The sequence below is a fragment of the Pseudorasbora parva genome, chromosome 2 (genome assembly GCF_024679245.1).
Source record: "Pseudorasbora parva isolate DD20220531a chromosome 2, ASM2467924v1, whole genome shotgun sequence".
NCBI classification, from domain to species: Eukaryota; Metazoa; Chordata; class Actinopteri; order Cypriniformes; family Gobionidae; genus Pseudorasbora; species Pseudorasbora parva.
The window spans coordinates 27,156,566-27,183,426 of NC_090173.1; the positions used below are offsets into that span (position 1 = coordinate 27,156,566).

Below are 26,861 nucleotides of genomic sequence, written 5' to 3' on the forward strand. Positions count from 1 at the left end.
TGTTTATAATATTAATAATATTTGTATATTTTAAATATATATATAAATATATTATACCTAAGCTTTTCGGATTGAATGACGTAGTATGTGTTGGCATGTCAATCAAAGTTTCTAACACGGTTCATTGGCCCCACTGGGTTTTGTTAGGAGAGTTGCTAGGATACGAGCGGACGGGACGGACCCGTACTATAACTGCTCTGAAAGGATTTGATATAGTTCTGTTTAGAATACGATTAAGATGTCCGATAACGAGAAAGAACAAGGGCCGAGGAGTACCTTTACCACCTATATGGCTGAAGGTGACCAGCTTTTTCAGAAGGGAGAATATGTCAAAGCTATCGAGTGCTTTTCCATGGTAAGCTAGTAACTAACGTTATGCGAGACCCGTGACGTTACAATCAGAAGAAATTAAATTAATTGCTTTGTTTTATAAATTAAACTCGCGTGCACTGTTATCCAACAGGCTTTACGTTTACAGCCGGATGATAAGAACTGTCTGGTCGCCAGATCCAGGTGTTTTGTGAAATTAGGTGATGCAGAGAGCGCGCTGCAAGACGCCCAGACCTCCCTCAAAGACGACAAACACTACTTTAAGGTGTGTTTATCCGTCCAATATTGTTTGGGGTTTTTTATACGTTATCTCATCGTTTGTTCCAAAATGTCCCAGCAGCCACATCTTTGAGCTTCTATAACGTTACCTGTAGTAAGACACTTGTCCTGAAGAGGGCGAACTTGCATGATCTGTAACGTTAACGTTAAATGTTATCAGATGACTAACGTTAGTCGGGCTGTGAATGTAAAACTTTCTGTTTAAGATTAACACAAATTAGCGCAAAAAGGACACTTTAGTTTTAGTAGACTCTACCTGGGGGTGGGGGGGAATCTACTAAAATGTTAAATGGCCAAGAAAAGAGTTTAGTTCTGAGAAAAGTGTTTATATATATATATATATATATATATATATATATATATATATATATATATATATATATATATATATATATATATATATATATATATATATCCTTCTCAAAAAATTTGCATATTGTGATAAAGTTAATATTTTCCATAATGTAATGATAAAAATTAAACTTTCATATATTTTAGATTCATTGCACACCAACTGAAATATTTCAGGTCTTTTATTGTTTTAATACTGATGATTTTGGCATACTAATGATTTTGGGTTTTCATCAGCTCATGAAAGCCCAAAATTCATGTCTCAAAAAATTAGCATATCATGAAAAGGTTCTCTAAATGAGCTATTAACCTTGTCATCTGAATCAACTAATTAACTCTAAACACCTGCAAAAGATTCCTGAGGCTTGTAAAAACTCCCAGCCTGGTTCATTACTCAAAACGTACTCGGTTACTTTCGTAACCTCGGTTCCCTGAGAGAGAGGAACGAGTATTACGTATGGGGAAAACTCCTTTTCTCGAGAATATGAAGCAAATTAATTAATAAAGGTATCCATGTAAAGCGTAGTGCCGCTGTACGGCCATAGCCCAGCGCGAGGAGCGCTCTGATTGGCCGGGCCGCAGCAACTGCAGGAACCTATGGTGAGGCGGCTGAGAGGAACGAACCAATGGGGGGCGTTCCAGAAAGCCCACCGTAAAAGGTGCTTATATTTGCATACAGGAGGCTATATAAGACCCTAATTCGCCATAGGTGTCAGGTTTTAAGATCGACTGAAGCGATACCTGAGAAGCATAAACACGGCACGGAACGTAATACTCGTTCCTCTCTCTCAGGGAACCGAGGTTACGAAAGTAACCGAGTACGTTCCCTTTCGAGAGAGGTTCCTCGTATTACGTATGGGGAACACAATGTAAAGCGCCGTGTGTGCTGACTGACCCAGTATACCCAAGCACATGTTAATAAACCCCTGAGAGACCGACAGAGGCGGCTTATAAGGGGAATGAAGAACCGGAAGAGTCGGTTCGTTTGAACAGCTGATCGGACATAGTCGGATCTTATGATGAATGAATAGTGCTAAGGACTAATGTATACAGGCCAAAACGTAAGGCAATCTGTTTGCCAGGGTCAAGATAGAGCCTAGATGGAGAGAAGCCCTGCTTGTAAAGCTGGAACCTCCAATTTGTAAAATCTGATAAAAGTGGACGGAGAGGCCCAGCCTGCCGCCGCACAGATATCTTCCAAAGAAATGCCACACGACCAAGCCCAAGATGAGGCCATGCCTCTAGTGGAGTGGGCTTTAACGCCTATAGGGCAAGTCAGGTTTTTAGACTCATATGCCAGCGAGATCGCGTCCACTATCCAGTGTGAGAGTCTTTGCTTCGTGACCGCACAACCTTTAGCGCGGCCACCGAAGCAGACAAACAGCTGGTCCGACTGCCTGAAGGGGGAGGAGCGCTCCAGAGACAGCCTCAAAGCTCTGACCGGGCAGAGTAGGTTCGCGTCCTGTTCACCCTGAGACGCGGGCAATGGAAGCAGAGTAATAACCTGTGCTCTAAAAGGGGTAGAAAGCACTTTGGGTATAAAACCATGTCTCGGTTTGAGAACAACTTTGGAGTTGTTGGGCCCGAACTCGAGACAGGACGGGCTCACTGAGAGTGCGTGTAAGTCACTCACACGTTTAACCGAGGCCAGAGCCAGCAGAAACGCGGTTTTGAGTGATAAAAGCTTTATGGTCGCGGTCTGGAGTGGCTCTACGGGGGGACCCTTCATAGCGTCTAAAACCACAGCTAGGTCACAAATAGGGACCGAGGGAGGGCGAGGGGAGTTCAATCTCCTAGCCCCTTTAAGAAAACGTACAATGAGCCCACTTTTCCCTAGTGAATATCCCGCGATCTGAGCGTGGTTAGCCGCTATGGCGGCGACATAAACTTTGAGCGTGGAGGGGGAACGACCCACGTCCAGTAGCTCTTGGAGAAAAGCGAGCACTTCTGCTGTTTCGCATGAGCGTGCGTCGATATTTCGGACGGCACACCAGTTAGAAAACACCGACCACTTCAGAGTATAGAGCCGCCTAGTCGCGGGGGCTCTAGCTTCCGCAATAGTGTTCATAACTCTGTCAGAGAGGTTTCCCAATACCAGTTGATGGGCCATATGTGGAGGGCCCATAGTTCGGGACTGGGATGCCAGATCTTCCCCTTCGCCTGCGTGAGGAGGTCTTTCCTCAGCGGAATGGGCCATGGGGCTGTGTCTGACAGCTGGATCAGATCGGAGAACCACGTTCGGTTCCTCCAGAGCGGGGCTATTAAAAGCACCATGGATGCTGTCTCCCTGATTTTCTTGATGGTTTGCGGCAGCATCGCGATCGGGGGGAAAGCATATAGCGGGAGAATGGGCCAGACATGGGCCAGGGCGTCCCTGCGTTTGGAGAAAAATATTGGGCAGTGAGTGTTGTCTTCTGAGGCGAAGAGATCCACCTTCGCTCCGCCGAAGGTGGTCCAAATTAAGAGAACCGTTTGCGGGTGAAGAGACCATTCCCCTGGGGGAATGGGTCCCCTGGATAACATATCTGGACCCAGATTCAGAATACCTGGCACGTGAGCCGCCCTCAGGGAGCTCAGGTTGTGCTCTGCCCATAAAAGGAGATGCTTCGCCATGCGGTGAAGGGAATGTGATCTCAGGCCGCCCTGGCGATTTATATACGCTACCACCGACGTGTTGTCTGTACGAACCAAGACGTGGTGGTTCTTTATATGTGGAAGGAAAGCTCTCAGCGATAAGGCGACCGCTTTCATCTCTAGACAGTTTATGTGCAGCCGTTTCTCTGTTTCTGTCCACAGGCCAGAGATCGGCTTGCCCTCGTGTAGGGCTCCCCACCCTCGAGTGGAGGCATCTGTCGAGACCACTTTCAACCTCGTAACCGTGCCCATAAGCACGTCCCTCCGATACCACTCTGTCCCCGTCCAAGGAGCCAAAGCTTTGACAACGCTGTGGTTCACTTTGACGGGAAGACGGCCCCATTTCCATGCGTAAGGAGGGACACGGCGTGTAGCCAACCCTGGAGGGGACGCATGTGTAACAGTCCCAGCCTGAGCACTGACGATGCCGAGGCCATAAGGCCGAGCATCCTCTGAAAATGTTTCAGGGGAACACGAGTCCCGGCTTTGAATGAAGCCGCCATGTTCTGGACGGATAGCGCGCGCTGTCGTTAGCCGCGCGTTCATGAGTCTCGAGTCTAGAATTATGCCCAGAAAAGATATCTTTTGAGTGGGGGACAGCGAGCTCTTGGCGATATTGATCCTGAGACCCAAACAGTCTAAATGGTTGAGGAGCCAGGATCTGTGTGTTAGTAGTTGTGCTCGAGACTGGGCTATCACTAGCCAGTCGTCGAGGTAGTTGAGCACCCGCATCCCTTTCAGCCTGAGCGGGGCTAATGCCGCGTCCATACATTTCGTAAACGTGCGGGGCGCCAGGGATAACCGGAATGGCAGGACCGTGTACTGATAAGCCTGCCCCTCGAAGGCGAATCTCAAGTATGGCCTGTGGTGGGGGGCTACCTGAACGTGAAAGTATGCATCTTTCAGATCTATCGTGAAAAATCTGTCCCCGGGGCGACGGGTTTCACCGTCAGCATTTTGAAAGAGCCAGACATCAGAGCTTTGTTCAAATGCCTTAGATCTAGGATTGGCCTGAGCCCTCCGTCCTTCTTCGGAACGAGAAAGTATCGGCTTTAGAAGCCCGACTCGCTTCGGGATGGGGGAACGGGCTCCACTGTCCAGAAGGCCATCATTGACACCCTCAAGCGAGAGAGTAAGACACAGAAAGAAATTTCTGAATGAATAGGCTGTTCCCAAAGTGCTGTATCAAGGCACCTCAGTGGGAAGGAAAAAGTGTGGCAAAAAACGCTGCACAATGAGAAAAGGTGACCGGACCCTGAGGAAGATTGTGGAGAAGGACCGATTCCAGACCTTGGGGGACCTGCGGAAGCAGTGGACTGAGTCTGGAGTAGAAACATCCAGAGCCACTGTGCACAGGCGTGTGCAGGAAATGGGCTACAGGTGCCGCATTACCCAGGTCAAGCCACTTTTGAACCAGAAACAGCGGCAGAAGCGCCTGACCTGGGCTACAGAGAAGCAGCACTGGACTGTTGCTCAAATTTTGCATGTCATTCAGAAATCAATGTGCCAGAGTCTGGAGGAAGACTGGGGAGAAGGAAATGCCAAAATGCCTGAAGTCCAGTGTCAAGTACCCACAGTCAGTGATGGTCTGGGGTGCCATGTCAGCTGCTGGTGTTGGTCCACTGTGTTTTATCAAGGGCAGGGTCAATGCAGCTAGCTATCAGGAGATTTTGGAGCACTTCATGCTTCCATCTGCTGAAAAGCTTTATGGAGATGATTTCATTTTTCAGCACGACCTGGCACCTGCTCACAGTGCCAAAACCACTGGTAAATGGTTTACTGACCATGGTATTACTGTGCTCAATTGGCCTGCCAACTCTCCTGACCTGAACCCCATAGAGAATCTGTGGGATATTGTGAAGAGAAAGTTGAGAGACGCAAGACCCAACACTCTGGATGAGCTTAAGGCCGCTATCGAAGCATCCTGGGCCTCCAGAACACCTCAGCAGTGCCACAGGCTGATCGCCTCCATGCCACGCCGCATTGAAGCAGTCATTTCTGCAAAAGGATTCCCGACCAAGTATTGAGTGCATAACTGAACATAATTATTTGAAGGTTAACTTTTTTTGTATTAAAACACTTTTCTTTTATTGGTCGGATGAAATATGCTATTTTTTTGTGATAGGAATTTTGGGTTTTCATGAGCTGTATGCCAAAATCATCAGTATTAAAACAATAAAAGACCTGAAATATTTCAGTTGGTGTGCAATGAATCTAAAATATATGAAAGTTTATTTTTTATCATTACATTATGGAAAATAATGAACTTTATCACAATATGCTATTTTTTTTAGAAGGACCAATATATATCAGTCCTTTTTTCAGAAACTTGGCTTGATTATTTTGTGATGCAGTGAGTTGAACTTTAAACTGTGGCTTAAGTGTCTGAATACTTTTTAAGGCCACTGAACTCTCTCCAAAAATTAAGTGTCCAATTCTCGTGTCTTTTATAGTTATCAAAGAATTCTCACCGGTTCAAAAAAAATATTAAGCAGCATCACAACAGTTTTCAACATTGCTATTTGAGCACCAAAGCAGCATATTAAAATTATTTCTAAAGGATCATGTGAAGTACAGCTTTGATCCGCCGCACTCAAAATTAAATCTTTTTAGTTAGTTTTTTTTTTTTTTACGTCTACATTTTTACGTTTACAGAGCAAATAACACAGGCCTTCTTCAGTGTTCAGTGTATAAACTAAACACAGACGAAGGCCTGGCTGCGAGCCAAAAGGTATGTTATTCATACGTGAACAATGTAAAATAAAGCAACTAATAGGATCATAGCTGTACTTTGATTAACCAAAACAGGATGCAAGGTATGAAACGACAGTACAGGGTATGAGATCTCAATGTATGGGATTTCAAAATTGATTAAAATAATACTTATTTTGTAGTAATATTTCACAATATTCCTGTTTTTAACTGTGTTTTGAAGTGCTAACAAGTAACCCCTGATTCTCTTTCGTTCTCCATCCTGTCTCCTGCAGGGTCTGTATCAGAAGGCAGAAGCCCTCTACACTATGGGTGACTTTGAGTTTGCATTGGTCTACTATCACAGGGGCCATAAACTACGTCCAGAGCTGCAGGAGTTTAGACTGGGAATCCAGAAAGCTCAAGAGGCAATCGACAACTCGGTGGGCAGTAAGTCCTCAGACACAATGTGATGAGAAATTAGATGATATTTGGTTACACAACAGACTTTAGTTTCTTATATCAAATATTTCAAAACCCACCTCTCTTTCCCCAACCTAAAAGGTCCTTCCTCTGTGCAGCTGGAAAATAAAGGAGACCTGTCTTTCTTCCACAAGTCTCATGAGGTGAGATATAGCTTGCTCTCGCGCTCTTTTCTGTTATACCACCTTCCCCATCACTCACCCTACCATTGTTTATAGCTTATGTTTATCTTCATTGTAGCAGTTAGTAACACACATTTGTTTGATACAATCCCAAAGGTTCGTTCCAAGCATTTGAATCATTCTCACAAGAAGGTACCCAAAAAGCATGGTCAGAAGATGGGCAAATGTGAAAAAACAGCCAAGCAACTTCTGGGAGAACTGTACAGTGACCGAGAATACTTAGAGAAACTTCTACAAGATGAGGGTGTGTGCATTGTCATGTTTTTTTCTTTTTATGTTTGATGTTAGTTTGCGTCTATGAGTGTGCATATTCTATATAAAGTATGGCAATCTGCTCTGATACAGATCTTATAAAAGGTAAGATACGAACTGGAGAGCGTGTGCAAGATCTTATCGTGGGCTGTATCTCGTATTTGGACACGCGGACGGCATTCTGGCAGCAGCAGAAACCCATCTATGCTCATCAGCGAGACAGAAAACTAATGCAGCAGCAGTGGAACCGGGTTCTACACAAGCCCCCCTCAGACACAACCCGATATGTCCTCACCATTCTGGAGGATATTGACAAAGGTGAGCTTCTGCATAGTTTGAGAGGGGTCAAAGTTCATAGCATTAGGTTCCTAACAAGAAAATTTAGCATTTGTTGCACACTCGTTTTACACATGCAAACCCCATTATCTACTGTCAAAATTGGGGGTCGGTAAGATTTTTTAAAATGTTTTGGGAATAAATATTTTATACTCTTCAAGGCTGCATTTATGCAGTCATATTGGGAAATGTTATTACAGTTTAAAAGTATTCAGGTTTGGCTAATTGTTTTGTGGAAGAAATCTAATCTTCTCAATGGGAATTCATGCGTTCTTGAATTTCACATGAGGGCAAAACAAATTTTCACAAGAGATTCACATTTGTCCAACAGGAAGATGCTTAATTACAAAAAAAAAAAAGTAATCAAACCAAACCTTTTAAAGAATTTAAAGGGTTGGTTCAACCAAAAATTATGAATTTCTCACCCTTATGCCATTTTAAACCTATAAAAACTTCATCTTCAGGACACAAATTAAGAAATGTTTGAAATCCAAGAGCTTTCTGACCCCACATAAACAGCAACACAGCGACCACTTTCAAGGCCCAGAAAGGTACACAAGAGTCTGAGTAATTAATGACAGAAAAACTCTTGAGTGAACTAAAGGCTGCAACTTACTCCACAAGAACAGAGAAAAAAGTTCTCGCTCCCAGGGCTGCGAGAACAAAACAACGTAATTTTGTTATCGCAGCCATGATTTGGGAGTTCTCGCAGCTTGTTCTCGACACATCGTCTGAGCAGAACTTTTTTTCTTGCAGTGTCCGAGAACTATTCTGTGATTGGTCAGACATTTAAAGTGGGTGTGGTTAATTCGGAGAAACGCAGATGATCGGCACCTGCTCTTCTTGTGAAGTATGGAATGTACTGTCCAGAACGAACTTTGTTCTTGTTCTTGCCACCTCAACAAAATGAACAAATTTCTTTGCTCTTGCAGAATATGTTCCAAGCTTAACCCTTTGAGTGGCAAACATCAATCCTGGGGAGTTTCAGTCCTGCAGAGTTCAGCTCTTATCCTGATAAAACTCACCTGCCTGTAGTTTCATAGTAACCCTTCAGGGCTTGATTAACTTGTTCAGGTGTGTTTGATTAGGTTTGAAGCAAAACTCTGCAGGTCTGTGGCTCTCCAGGACCGGAGTTCACCACTCCTGCTTTAAAGTGACCTGATTTTTGCCTAGTGGACAATAAGGCCATCCTTAAAAATATTCTTGTTTGCCGTAACCCGACCGACCCTGTCAATTTAGGGCCGACTCAATTTTTTATTTTTTTTTCCTTTTAGTCCGACCGACTTGCCGGTTGTAAATTGGCTTTAAGACCGACCAATTTCTTTTTTTACTTTTCAAACAACTAATACAACAGTAATAAAATAATATGAATTATATTTTAGTAAGTATTATAAATGTATAAATTGCCTGGGCCATACAAACGAAGGCTACGTTCTTTCGTTTATAGAAAAACGCGTGACGTCATCTATGTTTACACTATGGTTAACGGATGTCACACTATGGCCTGCACGTGCGTTCGTTTCGGCTCGGCTCATACTCTCATTCACTGTAACGTTAGACTGTTAAAGCCCTGTCGGAGATTTCGCCGTGTGACAGGAGTCAGGACCATGGACACGTTACACACACCGGGCAAGTGCACTGCAGAAGGGAGGGCTTAGTTTGAGCCCCTGCCCTTTTTGAAAATGAATCAAAAGTGCCGCTCTCAACATTTATCATTACTATATTGTGGCGAATAAAACAGATTTTGAATTATAATTAATATAACAACGTGTACAAAACAGTAACAAATGGCGGAAAAGCCGTTTATCTTGTCTCTGTCAGTCTGAAATGTCGTTGTCATAACGCGTTGCTATGGGTAGCGTGTGTTCTGCTCGACCCCAGCGCGTGGTGGGAGTGGCGGCACTGGTTGTAACTTGAAAAATAATGCTTTATGTATGTCGATGGATACACGTGCACTACAACAGCGATAATAAAAGAAAACATGGGCAAAACGGTCTATATTTGTAAACTGTGTTCAATGCATGCGAGTGCTGCCGTATGACCAGTCATTTTCGCCATCATCACTCAGTATATTCGCCAGAAGACGCGAATGAGAACCCTCTGCAGTGAGAGAAGATCTGTCTCTGTGCGCAGCGCGCGCACGTCTCGCAGCGCGCAAATATTGAGTTCTTTCAAGTCTTGCGTTTGAACGGATAAACTCACACAAAAAGTATGTCAACATGTCGATCTTGATGAGTATCCATCAGACAGTCTATATCCCTTAAAAGAACTTTATACAGTTGAGAAAGACGATGCATATCTCTGTATTAGGTCTTAAAGGGGCAGTAGCCTTTACTGCTGTCTGTCAAACAAAAGATAAGGACTCACTTACTGCTCTTGATTGAATAGCTGGTTATAGCTACTTAATTAATTGAATTCATAAAAACAACTTTTTGCTTTTTAATATTCAAATGCACTAGTCTATATCACCAGATGCGTTGGTCTGGCAAGAAGTGCAAGCCACTTCAGAGACACAGATAGCTGCGTGTTCTGAGTTAACACAATCGAGCATAAAAATAAGAAACATATCACGGGAAAATACTAAAACGCGAAGACAGCGGGAAAAGAGCTAAAATACGTGAGAAACCCGGAAAAAAAGGGAGGGTTGACGTCAATGACAGCTAGCTGGTGGTTGGACCCTTTTCTTAAAGAATGCACCTGAAATTTATGCAATAAACATGTTTTTGACAAATATTTCAATTTGTTTGTTGTCTATATAGCCTGCAATTAGCCTACACGCCCGAAGGCACGGCTTGAAGACCCAGTCAGTGATGTCACGATATGCCAATTTGTTTAAATTCATACCTACGTAATCACCATCACCAAAAATGTACATTTTTTTTTTGTATTAAAATTTGAAAAAAAAAATATAGACCTACCTACCGACCCTTTTTAAAAAAAATTTTACTGTTACTGCAAACCAAAATATTTTTAAGGATGGCCTAAAACACAAAAAAACACAGAAACAATCAGAACATCGTAGCAACCCTCTGGTCTTGCATGACTTTTAGATGGATGAACATTTTCAGAAAATTGTCTGTATGTTATTGGGTTTATGATGATTATTTGTTTAATTGTCAGCCTTGAGTACAGGCAATGCAGAAAGCGGCCTGAAGAAAGCCCGTGAGCTCATGAAGGCGGTAAAAGAATGGTCTGAGGAGGTGCTGCCCAATAAGACAGAAGTGCTTGGGAATCTGCACAGCTGCATTGGTAGAGTCTGGGAATCTCATCTCCCCAATACTCAAATATATGTAATATCAAGAGCACAAGAATCAGAGACTCTATTAAAGTCACTGTTTCTCTGTCTGTCTTTTATGTTCTGTGTAGGCAACGCACTGATGGATCTTGGGAATATGGACAAGGCTTTACATCATCATGAGAAAGATCTGGAGCTGGCCAAAAAAGGGTGAGTGCTCATGAGAGCATTAAAACTACCTTTGTTTTCTTAGTTGGTTAATAAATTACAATTCATCAGGTGTGTTTGGTTTGTGCTTTGTGTCATAGTGACCTGACAGACAGTAAATCCAGGGCTCTGGACAGCATTGGCCGTGTGTACGCACGGATTGGCAAGTTCCAACAAGCTATAGAAGTGTAAGGCATTTGCCTTTAATTAATGTTTACTTTGGTGTTGATGTACACGGACACGTCTATTGTAATAGGTATTTTGCTTGATTCTCTGTTTTTATGTATGCGTTTCCATAGCTGGGAGGAGAAGGTGCCTTTAGCCTGTGGCGGGTTAGAGAAAGCCTGGTTGTTCCATGAGATCGGCCGCTGTTACCTTGAACTGAAGCGCTACGGCGAAGCCCGAGACTATGGCTCCCGCTCGCTCACAGCCGCAGATGACATCAGTGATGAGAAATGGCAGCTCAATGCTAGTGTGCTCATGGCGCAGGCTGAATGTGAGTCCAAACTACAACGCCCAGAATCACAGGAAGTCAGCGGTTTAATGCACTCTGTGACCATGGATAATCTGATTTCCCACAATGCTCAGAATCAATAGGAAGTTAATGTGGTCATTATGTATATTTGATCTACACCAGTCTGTGCGATTAGATCACTTTGCATCCTCTTTCTGTCTTCCATAGTGAAGCTGGGTAACTACAAGGCCAGCGTGTTACACTTTGAGAGCGCACTGGACCGGGCAAAACTGCTGCAGGACGACTCTGCCAGCGAAGCCATCCAGAAGGTCAACACAGACATTCCTATCCTGCTCTCTCACTCTTTCCCTCATCCCTCTCACCATCCATCTCACTCGTGGCCTTTTCTATAGTCCCATTCAGACTACATTAAAATGACTGCAATTCTAAAACACATGATGCATGCTATCGTTTCTGTGTATGTCACAGAGGACCAATATGGCAGTTATTGTCAGTTGGACCAAAGGTGTGGTCACATTTACTGTTGTACGGAAAATGTTTACAGGCACAATCCAGTAATTTCAATAGGAATTTAGCAATCAGAAATTTGGCAATGGTAAAAGATGCACCCTATGCAGATAATGGGTGTAAAAGCTTGGTTTGGAAAGCTGCTTGCTTGGTTTGAACGTGACTTCTGTGTCATACATCACTCACTACTTCATACTTTCACTACTCTAGAGTTAGTTTTCCAAGTGAAACGTAATAATTGAATTAGAGGGCAGGTTTTACTTCAGCCCTCCTCCTCTCCATCTCGCGCTCATAGCAGACTAACAGTTGGAGGAGAGTGGTTAAGGAAGGTCAAACTGAGATCAAGGAACGCCGTTTCCAGACCGGAAGTAACTTTTCAGATTTTGGTTAAAGATTACTGCGACAAACTATTTTTTTCCCCTGTGTATTAATGGATTAATTGTCCTCCCCAAGACCTGTGATATGTGCTAACAAAGTAAATGGGGTGATTTTGATTTCATAAGGACGTTAATTCCCGTATCAGGCAACACTATATTTTGTCTTTCGCTTAGTTCCTACTTCTATGGCATTACCCAGTGGAGCTTGTGCATATTAAACATTAAACTAGGAACAATTATGGAAGCTAAGAGGCATCTTGTATGACAAAACTGACTTTCATAAGGAAAGCAATGTAATAAGTTCTAAAATGCTTCTCCAAGCAGAATCTATGATAACGTCCTCTTAGCTTTATGGTAGGAAAACGGCTTTTCTGATGTTACATTGCACACATTACATGTCACTGGAATCTTATTGCGTTGAACATAGTTAATACTTGATAATAGAATATGTATCAGTATTAGTTGTTTTGTCATAATATGAATTGATAATTGTAATATTTACATGCATTCATTGATCAGTTTTAATTTTTTGTATGTTATCTAATTCTTGACTATTCCTTTGCTCTAATATCATATTTCTTAATGTTATTCTGATATTATTTAACTCGCTTTAATTAATTCCTCAATTTCTCACCTTGCAGGCTCTTCGTGAAGCAAGACACAGAGTGACCCAGTAAGACGAGAAACCACACTGAATAAAATGTCTGCAATCCACCTCCAAGACAAGTCAGAACTAATGCATCCTTATAGTGGAATAAAATCTGCCTAAGGAACATTGTGTTGGATTGCATTCGGGTGTCATTGGTTAAGGATTACTTTATGATTGCCTTCTCTGTGCTTGTTTCCATACGGTATAAAGATGTTTTGCATAGTTTTGCATAAACAGACTGTCACCATTTCAGAGGTATAACAAATCATGTTTCATATTTGTGATGCAGTGTCCAAGCAATGTTGCCCAGACACTGTTAATGTTTTGCAATAGACACACACTTGTTCTGTGACCATCTGTTGACAGAGAAATACTCATAATCCAAACATGGTTTTGAATAAAGAATCATTCAAATGAGTTTAGATTTGACCTCTAAGTTTACAGTCCATCTATTGAGTGATATTGACTTAAACACAACTATTTACCCGAATTGCTGTCAATTTGTGTGTGTGAGAGTGTATGTTTGTGTGGGTAACATCTGCTAATTATATGAATACACCACAAACACTTGTGACAAAGTGGTAACAGCCAACCTGTTTTTGTGCTAAACTCATGATAAAATGAAGCAGCAGTTTTTAACTGCTGAGAAACCTGTCAGTGCAATGTCAAAATGGATAAAAATGCATCAGCCCTTTATGCAGTTCACACGTCCCTCACAGGCATCAGCAAGAAATAACATGTACTCATTTTTGCTAGGTATGTTCTTTACCAACAAACCTGTAAGAATACATTCAAAGAATAATAGATGCCTACGGATCCCTTTTTTTTTTTTTATCTTTCCAAAAGCTCAAAAAAATGTTAAAATGCACAATGGAAATTAATACTTTGAAAATGTAATTTGCCTGTATTCATTATAATATAATCTAACAATCTTCATATTTCTGTCAAGTCTGCTAGAAGTGAAGTTCATACTTTTACAAGACAAGACATGACAATATTGATGTTTGCCTTCACAAGAATGACGTCCAAAGATTGTTGAACTGTTGTTAAACTGGGGGAAATCGAAAATGTGTGTGTGGTGGTTTGTCTCGCTAGTCGCATCATACGGTTCTGCTCTCCTATTGGTTTTTTGATCGAGGTGTATTCATATTCTGATAATTTATTGATTAAATTTAAGAATCAGGCATAAGAAAACACAGATGAGATATGACAATATATTTTATAGTACACAATACACATTCTGGCTTTATTGCTTAGTGATGGACTATTTCAGTGTTTGTCTTTCAACTGAGAGAGATCAGCATGTATTTTTTTTGTGTTTATTTAATGATGAATTGTTCTAGTAACCTCGAAGCATCTTTTTGTGTTTGTGTATTTTGTCCTGATCCAACCATAACGATGTTCATAGTTGTCATTTGTAGCGTATGTAAGGTTAGGGCCCAAACGTAAATTCAACGCTGTATGTGTCCCTGAATTCGGACACATTCACACGACCCCTTACTCACATTAACATTATTTAGAGGTAAGATTAGTCATTGTTATAAAATGAAAGATTTAACTGGAATAATGCAGGAACTAAACCATATGATAATTTGAGGCGGTAAAATGTCAGTCAAAAAAAGTACGAATTCCGGTTGCTGACGTGCACAGACCATAGGCACAGACAGCACGCTCTGCACAGTGAAATAGCGGGAGCGCGCTTAAATTTGCCTCTGCCTCTCCCTTCCGTGTCCGCGCGCTCGTGCACCCAGGGAGCGTGCTCAAGTGCCAGTGGTTTCCGTTTTGTTTCCTGATTATTGCTAGTGCTCGGCCAGGCGGGGGTTTTCTGCGCAGCGCTCTGGAGAAACGTGGAATTTGGCTGTACGGTACTTTGAACCTTCAGCCTCGGGGAACGGTGACAGCTTTTCATACATCTGCCAACGTTGTAATCAAGTGAGTTGCATTTACGCAGTACACATACTTTTACTTTTTAATCTTGTATATCATATTTGCAGCCAATAAGTTTGATTATGCAAATCTAAGTTTATGCAAAACAAAAATCAAGGGTTTTACATGTAACCATTTGTTTGTGGCATGTGCTTTCTTTTCCAGCTGCGCGAGGCATTGCCACGCTGATTTGTTTTGTCTGCATGCAGCGTGGCCGGGCACTGCCACTCCCCGATCCTTGGCTTTGTATTGTTACCGTTAATTAACGGAGTTCGCTCATATGGTCATATTCATTTACAAGCTTCTGTAAATTTAGACATTCGTTGAATGAAATGCAAGTTCGCGGTTCTTTTGAATCACAATCGGACAAATTGTCCACCAAGCTATCTAAATGTGTGTACTCGGTGTCGTTAAATCAAGTAGTTACAGTTATATTCTTGTGACTCGTGACTTCTGCTTGATTTGTCGCTACTGTCTTAGTGAATCTACTGGGCGTTTTGGGTTTTCTTTGTCTTCCATAGATTAGTTGGCGTGCCCGAATCTAATTTGATCACACAAAGGCGGCGTATCAAAATCCAGCGAACTGCCTACCTAGACAGCATTTTTGGTGTCGGACACATTGAAATGACTCTAAACGTGATTGCTTCCTGGAAATGTCGTCTAAGTAGGCAGCTCACTTTATATTAAAATAACCAAAAAAGTGGCCCAAATGATGTGCAGGTGTTTGGGTCTCATGGCTCACTGCTGGGCTCCTGTAAAACAGGCCCCTGCTTCTGCTTTCCACACACTTTCATCAGAATCTGGAACGTGTCCAAGGTTAAATTAAAGCCTTACTTTTTCAGATCCGGCCACTGCGTAGATGAGTTAATGTTATTTATTTAGGGGAAGTTATATGTGTCATTTGACACACGAGGTGTGAATTATCTTGACATTTTATCTTTGTCATTTGATTAAGCTGTAATAATTTGCATAGTTCCATTTAAATGAGGAACAGATGTATTTCGGCCTGAAGATGATGACAACTGGTTTCACAATAAAAGTATGACATTTGAAATCTGTTGACTGTTTCATGTATCTAATGTTACAGACTAGCAGCTAATACATTAAAGACAATGAATTGACAGTGCAAAATATAATTGAAACGGAAGACTTCCAGCATACACGTTTCTTTAGGCCTCCTTAAAAGAGTAAAAGATGTGAGGCGAAGAGAAATGCAGTTAGAAAAGCGGAGTAATGTGTAAGCCAGAGAAAAGCAATTCTTGTGTTGGCAGTCTGATGGCTGCTCAAATTTCACTAGAAATGCACAGTGGTGTTTTATTTTATATGAATTCGACTGTGCATTGGACTAAATGGAGCAGTGGTTTTCAGATTTGCTTGGAAAGACAAGAGCTGGACTCTGTATAGAGGTTGCAGAACTGAAATATCCAGTTGTGAGTAGTAAAATTTAAATTTCCAAGAGCCTACGTGCTGTGAAGGGTCTGAAGAACTTGTAAATTCAACTCCCATGTTCAGGTGTATATTGCTTTGCATTTCTGGGCAGTTCACTAGAAAACAGACTTGCAGTGAGTTTCTGTTAATCTTTACAAAGCGTTCCTGGAGCTCCCTGTCGTTTATCCCCTTGTTAACATTTGCATGTAGTTCTGATCATGTAATTCAACAGTTGTAATCTCCTGTAAAAATGCATTCACACTCTCTATTGCAAATTTGTCTTGTTTTTTTTTTGTTTTTTAGAAGCGGCCTGCTGTGTAGCAATGGAAGCTGAACAGAATCAGGAAGTTCCAGAGGCTGTTGCTGAGACACAGGAAGTGGCAGTGCAGCAAGAGGAGAAACCAGAGCCCAAGTCTGAAGAGGGGGCTCAGGCACCTTCAGAAGCAGCAAGTCCTCCAGATGCGGCCTCTGAACAGGAGAAAACCCCAGAGGCAGAGCATTCTGCTGGGAAATTGCCAGAAAAGGCGGCGGCAGAATCGGAAGCAACCCCAGCTGCCGAGTCTTTGGAGAAACCCCCTCAGCCAGAACAGGAGAAGAAATCTGAGGAGCCACAGGTTCAAGTGAGTTCTGAACCCGAGAAGCAGGAGGAAGAAGCTGTGAAAGAGGTGGAGGCTAAGAAAGAAGCGGAGCCTGCCAAAGAGGCGGAATCCACACCCGCTGCTGTGAATGAAGCCAAGCCAGAAGAATCTGATAAAGGTGAGGAGACTAAGACAGAAGGAGGAGAGGTTCAAGCCGAGCTTCCAAAAGCAGCAGAGACCCAGCAGAAAGAACCAGAGCTGCCTTTCTTCTTTGGCTGGTTCCTGCTTCCAGAGGAAGAGGAGCGAATTAAGTGTGCAACCATGGACTTTCTGAAGACTCTGGACACTTTGGAGGCCTTCAAAGAACACATCAGTGAATGTGAGTGGCCCGTGTAAATGTGCACACGTGATTTTTCTCAGAGTTTGTGGATCTGTTGCTTATTTTGTTTTTGCTTTCCCAGTTACTGGTGAGGCCGAGAAAGAGGTGGATCTTGAGCAGTACTTCCAGAATGCACTGCCCCTCCACTGCACTACAAAGTTCTGTGACTATGGCAAAGCAGAGGGGGCAAAAGACTATGCAGAGCTACAGGTCAGTTTTCCACATAAGCGTTCTTCCTCTGTTTCGTATGTAGTGCAAGTGTGAGAAGTGCACAGGTGTGTTTTTGGAATCTCTACTAAATTAGAATATTTAATTAAAGCCATAACCTAATGTAGTTACAGTAAAGAATGGTAGCTATTTCTTAACTTTAAAAACTATTTATCAGTATCAGATCAATAATAATAATGGTATCTGATGTCATGTGTCCCTGAAATTTGGTTAAAGATTCTTTGAAAATATTTCCTGTATAGAACAAAAGGGGTATAAAAAAAATCACAACTAAAATCTATCTCCTTTTAAACCCTGCTCTTGCAATAAAAAAGATGCTGAAAGCCAAATTTAAAGATTATAGCATTCATTTATATTGAGAAAGTGTAAATCAACACGTATCATGACATGTCAGTATACATATGTGAATGTAGATTAATAAATGCTGTGCAATTTATGAAACAGAATGCATTAACAAATTGAACAATTGTAAGTTGCTACCAAAACATACAGTACTTATTTGAGAATTTTCTTGCAGGTGGTCAAGGAATCATTTAGCAAGTCTGATGAGCTTTCAGTCACTGCTCTCATAGTGACCCCTCGTACGTTTGGGGCCCGTGTGGCATTAACAGAAACCCAGATGAAGCTGTGGCCCGAGGGAGCAGACAAGGAAGGCGTTTCTCCGTCCTTCCTCCCCAGTGTTGAGTCTCTCCCGGTGGGTAGCCGCGCTCACGTCACATTAGGCTGCTCGGCTGGCGTGGAGTCAGTTCAGACCGGATTGGATCTGCTTGAGATCTTGGCTCTGCAGAAAGAGGGCAAGGAGGGCACCCAGGTTGAGATGGAGTTGGGTACTCTGTCCTACCTGAGCGAGGGCCGATGGTACCTTGCCCTGAGGGAACCGATTACAGCAGACACGACCTTTTCTACCTTCTCCGAGGACAAGCCTACCAATGACCAGGGTAAAAAGGATGGAGAGAAGAAAAAGAAAAAATGTACCATCCTGTGAGTGGAAAGCAAGGAGGAAGGGAAGAGAGGGGAGAAGAGGACATTTTTCCTAAGGGCTCTGGCCCGTGGTTGGCTGAGGATGATGTTGTGTTTTTGCATGTGTGTAGGTGGATTGCGTGTATGTTTCGCAGCTTTAGTGTGCGCACAGGGATGGCTTGGGATGATTTGGCAGGCAGTGTGAGACTAGAAGTTCCAAAGTGGCCTGCTGGCTCCCGGCTCTCTCTTAGCTGGTGCCTTTTTTTCCTTTTGCCTGGCAACACAAGCTCAGAGGCCTTAGTATCTGCCTTAAGGTCACGGTTCACTCTGCTGGAGAGTTCACTTTGCGTTAGGAGCTAGTTCACACGGCTGTTTAGCCGCCACACCATCCCTGTTCCCTTTACGCAGGTACATTCACGATTGGTCTTCCTTACACGTGACATTCATGTAGAACACTTAGATTTAGCACAGCTTCACTGGTTTGATTAACTGATTTGTACTCTGTCCGAGCTTAGCCCTGATACATGGTTTGAACTGCCTTCAAATTCATTTTGAGGCTGGTGTTGCTGTATTTTAGAAGATTTGCACTTATATCTTCTATGAGCATTTTGATCTTTTAGCAAAGGAAGTTTTGGTATAGAGTATAAACCTGTTAGTGTAGTATGTGATTCTTCTGTGTCCCTCTCTTTCTTCTGCTTTTTTGGAGCTGATAATTTCCAAGAATTCATTCTGCACCATTGTAATAATCTTACTTCTCTGATAGTGATCAGTTGTGCGTGTGTTTGTGTGCGTGCCAGTGCATGCCTTTTGCAAAAAACGCATTTTTCTTCCTTTCAATCACGTTATATTTACCAAGGTTTTTGTTTTTTATCAAATAAGACTACATACCTTCTGTGACGTTATGCTAAAATGTGTATGAAATGAAACATTCTCTCATAAACTCTTACCGTTTGCACAGTGTTGGTCCCCTTTTGAATTTACAGCACATCACTTTGGATAATCATGCCTGTGCTTCTCTTAATTATATCAGTATGATCAACTCTTTCATAAATCCAGTATATTCACATGTGATAGTAAATTTACTCTTTCTGTCTCTCATTCATATCCGTTTTGAAAAAATGTGCACTCTAAATACTGTGACGAGCATCTATCTGGTGCCTTCCTCTTCTGTAGGCTTCTAGATGGCCGAAGCCATGCTTCTCGTAGGTCCCTGACATCAAGGCACTAAATTTTTGCACTTACCTTGTTTTTCATTTTGTTTTTGTACACTTAATAAAGAATGTGCTTGGCTCTGACAGCTCTGGCTTCCTGTTCTTGCTTCAAGTCAATTGTGTTCTTGATGTTTGTGGGATTTAATTTATTTGTTAACTTGTTGTAATTAAGGACGCGCATGTGTGTAATTGTTTTTCCAAATGGGTTGTTGCATGCTCAGTCATTCCACTTCAAATAGTGTCCATCTGCCCAAAATGTGTTTAGGCATAACCGCAACTCACATCTGGTTCCTAATCAGCAGTAGCGGCTTTGGCATTCATAGGGAGTTTAATTATCTTAAATGCAAGGAAAATAACTAGTTTAAGATGCTTGTGAATATATATATATGTTTTAATTTAGTCAGCAGAAGTGCTGCTTCCCATTCTTAGTTCATTCCCGGGTGTGTCAGTGTTCTGCCCTTTCCAGTAGGTGGCGATTGTTACCACTGAAAGCTAATCCAGAGTCTAGATAGATAGCCCATGTTACCAATCTGTAGCTAAACAACTAGTGAGTTGGCCTGCAATAGAGGCAAGAATGTTTTTTTATTCCTTTCTATAAATATTCCCTCCACCATATTTCTTCCTGGCACGCAAGACTTGCTTTGACAGTATGTTTGTGTCAGCTTGCTCAATAACTCCCAGGTGATGCTTTCCTGCCATTTCACTAAATATGATTGAAGTGTTTACAGACACAAACACTCACTCACTGACTACCGGGACACAGGAACAGACTTTTGTTTACTGTAGTGGACATCATATTTTACTATATGTATTATGTAAATACATTCTTTAGGTCTGGATGTCCTGTAAAGAGCACGTTCAGGGTTTTTCCGAGATGCCAAATGTTTGGAGGTTTCACCTGGACAAAGAAATTATCCTTATAAAAATGACTGACATTAATTTAGTGATCAAAGCACTCTTAGGGAAATAATTTGTGATTATCATTTAAATCAGACATTTTCAAAGTGTTTTCCATAAATCAACATCTCAGGAAAACTTTATGGGCTGTCTAATCATATGACTACAAAAACCGTGTATTGATTTCATACTTTGCTACAGAAGATGATGCCAGGACTATATAAGTGAAAAACAAAATAAGTTATCAATATTCCGTTGAAATATTAGATGTTATGAAAATTTTGCCAATTACTCCCATTACACTTTTTTTTTTATTACATTTTCTCCAAGAACACATTGTAAATTAGATGTATATTGCATGGGACTACTATATTGTATAATATAAAATGTAAAATAGTATATAAATTAATTCCTTTATATCTTTTGTAACATAAAAAAAACAGTTTATAATAGTTTATAAACATAACAAAAAAAACCTTAAAAATTGATTGTTGAATTAATCAATCAATTGAAAAAAATCATTGTTTTTGCTTATACATGTAATGACATCGTAGTATATATATATATATATATATATATATATATATATATATATATATATATATATATATATATATATATATATATATATATACACATATGTTTACAACTGAGTCATAGTGTTCACTACACAGTGGACCTAGCATAACATGTTATTAAAATATCACTTTCAATTCTCAGGAATCAATATTGTGTACTACACATGAATGTGGCCGACTCCCTGATCATTGTCCTGACTCTGTATCTCAGCTGAGGTACAGATTTATAATTGAAATTCACTGCATTAATAATACAAAGCTTACTTTTCACATAGTTCTAATGCTTTTCTTTTAGCTGGGACCAAGGCCACACTGTTAAACTTGTGGTCTCCACACTGACTTATCAAAGTCTTGCTTCTGCAAACACTGTTGACATTCAGTGATCAATGGCAATGTTTCTATTTAAAGCCTGCACTGACTTTTGTAAATTCATCTTGAGTCATCTCTCTTGGCCCTTCAAATCCATTAACTGATGCTGCCGAGGACAGAGGAGCCAAACAGTGCATTAGTAACAGCCTGTGCTGCAATGCCCTTTGTAAAGGCCAATTAATTCACCTAAGAAGCTAAATCACTTTGATTTTATCTGACATGAAGCAATAGATATGGAGCTAAATTTAATTTTAAAAGTAAGATTGCGCTGCCTGGGGAGCCTGCCTTTAAAAGCCTCCGAATTTATAATGATTAATGATTCGGTCTTTGGTTAGCAAATGTGAATATTATTTTTTGACAGTAGCCTAATGGATGTGGCATTTTTCAATATTTTTGTTGTTGTAATATTTTAAGTGCCACTCTTCTTGCTGGTCCATAAGTAGCTAATTATAAATTAAATAATCTAATTAATAGGCCTACCTATAACATGAATATGTGACCAGACTGAACATGCAATATGACGCAATTACTAGCCATGGTTGTTTACTTGTCTGGCAAAATAGAAATGATTGTGACAACTAATTTTAGAAAGAGTAACTTTCAAAACTCAAGTCCACATTGCACATTCGGGTCATTTTCCGTCCTTAATGGGGTTCATTGCGGCGCGTTGCTAAACGCTTGATGGTGCAGTCTGATTGGCTAAGCGGCGCGGAATTAGCCAACCAAACCCTGGTCCGATGAATCGGTCACTGTTTAAGTGGGCGGGGCCTCGAATCACGGCGGATGGCGAGAGCCAATCAGAGACAGAAGAAATCAGCCAAGGCCATCGTCAGATGTCGGCGTAGAGAAAACAGGAACGGCTGAAAGGAGGATACTGAGTGAGGGAGCAAGCAAGCAGCCACGCTGTTTGGAGGAAAAGTGTCTACTGCAACCATATCTCGACTGTCAACACACTCGGAGAGGCTGCGTACAGTAGGAAGTCCCTGAAAGGAGAAAACTTGCAATCCTCAATCGTACATAGACTGGTAAGTGACTTAAAAAAACCTCAAGGTACAAGTATTATAAACAGGGAATACTGAAAGCAGTCTTTCATTTGGAAGTACATTTAGCGAAATACATGAAACAGAGAATATAATAAAACTTACAATGACACAGCTGTTTTTGTTCAATACGCTGTAGAGATCAGTGTTGACGAACATTAACATAGCTAAGCTACATTTATTGTTATTTTCATAATGAATATCAGTTAAACACAGAGACAGGTTCTACTGGTCTTTACCTGTCATTGAAACGAATTTTTGAGGTAGGTAACGTTAACACATTTTCACGTATGCGGAAGTGTAAGATGCATTTTATATCCTGGAAAAGCAAAATAAACAAATACAGCACACAAAGAATTAAAGAATTAAACAAATGTTAATTGCCTTTAATTGTAGACTAGAGATGTTTGACAGATTATGGCAAGCCGTTTTAAACATATTAAACGTATAAACATAAGTACTATAATCTCTTATGTATTTTACTATTTATTAGATTCAATCAGTTTCTGGTAGGCACATCTATTCAATTAGTCACTTGTACTGCAATGGATGCTAGTAGGTATTCTCTTGCTGCTAGTCACTATCCCAGTGGCACCAAGTGAAAGTGATTAGTATCAAATGAATAGGTATTTGCATTTAATTCATTTTTAAAAGTGAAATTGAATCTCAATTGTATTACTTACTAGTAATTTTAAAAAAAGTACTAGTAACAATTAACATGCTTATTGGTTTTATATTAATGGATTGCTGTAGTAAGGCATTTTATTAAAGTAAAAATGAAGTGAATCCACATTTGAATGAAGCATTATATAATATTGAGTTTAAATGAGGAGGATTCATCCTTACTCTTTAGCTGAGAAGAGATCAATAAGGATAGAAATTAGATTAATAACGCCATTCATAAACTTAAGATTTGGTGTTTCAATGTCTTTAGAGTTGTTCAAATGTAACAGTCTAATACATATATTTGTATCAGATGTGTGTCGGATTAGTGTGTAGGGTAATAAGATCAATATCTTTAGTCTGACGCCCCTTTTCTCCCCGCATCCTTCCTATGTGATGAATGATACTGCTACTGTTTTGTGAGTGAGGGAAATGCAATTATAAATCAGCCGCATCACTAGTAGTGTGATGCACAACCTCTGAACCAGCTGTGCATCGTAGTATATATGTGTGTGTGTATGCAACTGGCCTGCACTTGCAGAAAAGTGCCACGGTATTACTGTCCGACCTCACCATTGTAAATGGGATCAGATCAGGACACTGGTGATTCTGTGTGCAGTAAAATCAATATTACTAAAACACTCCACCCCGCTCTCAGTAATATAGTAAAGTACATGGCGTATCAGTCACTGTAGACTATCTACTGAATCTAGAGATGCACTGCTGCCAGTTGTTCTCTTGCTCATCCATTTTACAAAATGTACCACGGGAAACCATGGCTTCTGTTACTGCAGTTATTGTTACTATCTAAAACTGTTATAAGAAACATATCCTCTGAATCTTTCAGTACTTTCTTGTTTTGATTAAACTGGCTAACAGGAAGTTACATTTGTTTGTTTTTTAAAGAGATGTGCATGTTGAACAATCAGGAAAAAATACATATAAATCTATATGTAACTCTTTAAAAATGCATTTAATGTTCTCTACTGAACCGTTATCTATTTTGGATGCAATGTTGGTTTCACAAGTCTACTTGGTTATCTGTCGTATTGTGGTTGACTTCTTTTACATCACTGACCTGAGAGTCCAATGTGGCTAATGCAGTGACTCATCACTTCTGCTGATGGGTGGCTGATGTTTCTAGAGATGCTGGATATCTAGATGTAAATTTGTGTGCGTGTGCGTGTGTAAGAAGTTGGTTGTGGTAAGATGTTTATTTTTTTTATTAAAGCAATGCTGAAGTCCTTAAATGCATTGCTTTCTCCTCATTCTGTACGTATATTTACAGCACTCCAGGGAGCTAGATGGGTGGTGTGCTGGGAGGATGTTAGGCGTGGAGCGGTCCCCTCTCTTTTCATTAGTAAATTGTTTGGGTCAAGGACTCGACCGTCTACTAACTGAACGCTTTGTTCTCCTCACCACATGCATCCACATCAATTTTCATTACATAAAGGGGGCTTTAAAAAACAGTTAGACTATTATAAATGTGTATAAAGAAGATGGCATTCTTATTTAGAGCATTCTTTCATAAGATTTTATCCTTACAGACAATGTTATCTATGAAATCAATGACAAAATAATTTGTTACATTTATATAACACTTTTCAAGGCACTCAAAGCGCTTTACATTGAAGAGGGGGATCTCCTCAAACCACCACCAATGTGCAGCATCCAGCTACCTAGTTTTCCCAGTTGGTCTCCCATCCAGGTACTCACCAGGCTCAGCCCTGCTTAGCTTCAGTGGGAAACCAGTCTTGGGCTACAGGGTGATGTCTGCTGGCTAAACATATTTTGGGGTGTTAGTATTGGGCAACATTTTTCTTTTTTTAAAAGGGTGATGAATTAAGAAGTGAAACTTTCACTTTCTCTTCACTTGAACCTTTGCTATATAAAAGATCATGGTAATATAATAATATGCTGTAAGTTTTAGAGCTGAAAACTTCCTTAACACCAGGCCCAGAAAATGAGGCTCTCAAATCAATGACGTATTAGAAGGGTGAAACTCCGCATCTATGTGTACGCTGCTTCTGTAGCCCCGCCCACCAACTCATGGAGCTAAACTGATCGCCCGAGCAATAAACACACCAAAGATAGCAAGATAATCGTTTGTAAACAAGACACAAGTCGACACTGGATTTGCAGACATATTGAGGTTAAAACACAGTGCTGTGCCTTCTATATTGGAACCGACAGGATTGGTGCAGCACACTAATGTGAGTAAAACATATTTTTTATATGCATTAGTATTGCATTGTTACAAATCGTATTGATTATGTGTATGTGACGTGTCTAACAGAGCATACCAGCACACTGTCTGGCTGGAATCCCTTATTTGTTGGTTCATTGCAATTTGGGTTCAGACTCCCAGGGCTCGCAAAGGCCAATGTCCCAGGGCTATGTGTTTTCGAGACGGGCTAGCAAAATGTAAGCATGTCGGCAGGCCGGTGAATCTTAAATAGTGAAATAACATTCATTTCTTGTCCAATCCTAGCCGTGGACATTTACTTCTAAGTCTCCAGTGCGGCACACTCATCAAAACCCAGCGTTTTGGAGAGGGCCTCAAAACCAGTGTAGAAAATAGCCTATTACTGATTAATTAGGATTTTTTGAATGTAAAAAACACACAAATGTCATTAGTTGACTTCAGACAACAGTATAAAATGTTTCAAAAAGCCACTTCAGGACACCTTTAATGTTCATCTATAGATTTTTTTTTTTTTTTTTTTTTCAATTGGAATATTTTTTTGATTTTTAGCAAATATCAAATTAAAAGCTCTTAAAAAAGAGTTTGCTGTAGTTTTGTGAGAAGCCTACTTGTTTATTGTTTTTATTTTTTGTTTAACTCTTGTGGAGGGTTTGGTCATTTCTGACCAGAGAATATTCAACTTGACTTTTATGACATTTACAATGTGAACACACAATTTTTTAGGCCATTATTCGAACAGGCTAAGTGGTCGTAAAAAAAAAAAAAAAAACTAAAAAATACCGACCATAGGAAATGAATGGGAAATTGCCACAAAAAATAATGAAAATGTAGAGAATGTTTGTGTGCACAATCTACAAATCGGCCACAAAACTGAATTCAAGTACACCGCGGTGAAGGGGTGACACTGTAAAACAAGACGTACACACACCTGAGCAAAGTTTTGAGAATATGTGAAATTCAGTCATAGTTCAGAAAAAGCTCACAGCAGTGAAGGGCTGACACTCTAAAACATCAAGGCTGTGAAATACACACAGACACACACGCACGCACACATCTATGAACTGGTGTCTGTAACAAAGAGCAACATTGAGAGTGAAATCAATTCAGTTATAATGCAGGAAAAGCTCAACGCAGTGATGTGGTGTCACAGGGTGATTCAATGAATTGCATTTTTTTAAAATAAATTCTGAATCAAAAATTGGGTAACAAAAAAAGAGAACGCAAGGATGCATTAACACAATGTTGAGGTTTGACTAATCATAATGCATAAACTAACACTTCAAATCACTATTCCTAAAAAAATAGATATCAAAAAATTGTCTTTAAGATTGTTTAAGGGGTCTGGTCAATTAATTTTCATTTATGCGCTCAAACAAATGCCTCACAAAAGCAATTCACACACTACCACAA

General features: G+C 40.7%; 3 protein-coding genes across 3 annotated transcripts in view; all 3 read left to right on the forward strand.

Moving 5' to 3' along the window:
- Positions 1 to 150: 150 nt before the first annotated feature.
- odad4 (outer dynein arm docking complex subunit 4) lies at positions 151 to 13,405 on the forward strand. Its single transcript, XM_067428907.1, has 12 exons — positions 151 to 355; positions 464 to 595; positions 6,582 to 6,735; positions 6,850 to 6,911; positions 7,047 to 7,194; positions 7,296 to 7,520; positions 10,659 to 10,787; positions 10,905 to 10,983; positions 11,082 to 11,168; positions 11,280 to 11,476; positions 11,663 to 11,763; positions 12,981 to 13,405. Exons 1-12 carry the CDS (start codon positions 239 to 241, stop codon positions 13,014 to 13,016), a joined length of 1,467 nt encoding a protein of 488 aa, XP_067285008.1. The 5' UTR covers positions 151 to 238; the 3' UTR covers positions 13,017 to 13,405.
- A 1,285-nt stretch (positions 13,406 to 14,690) lies between these two features.
- Positions 14,691 to 19,784, forward strand: cnp (2',3'-cyclic nucleotide 3' phosphodiesterase). The gene is made up of 4 exons (XM_067414255.1): positions 14,691 to 14,920; positions 16,646 to 17,299; positions 17,382 to 17,509; positions 18,045 to 19,784. Exons 2-4 carry the CDS (start codon positions 16,666 to 16,668, stop codon positions 18,510 to 18,512), a joined length of 1,230 nt encoding a protein of 409 aa, XP_067270356.1. The 5' UTR covers positions 14,691 to 14,920; positions 16,646 to 16,665; the 3' UTR covers positions 18,513 to 19,784.
- Positions 19,785 to 22,360: 2,576 nt separating this feature from the next.
- Positions 22,361 to 26,861, forward strand: part of aclya (ATP citrate lyase a) — a 29,120-nt gene continuing 24,619 nt past the window's right edge. The window contains exon 1 of the mRNA XM_067414269.1: positions 22,361 to 22,567. The gene's annotated coding sequence lies outside the window, so the exon portion shown is untranslated. The remainder of the gene's footprint in view (positions 22,568 to 26,861) is intronic.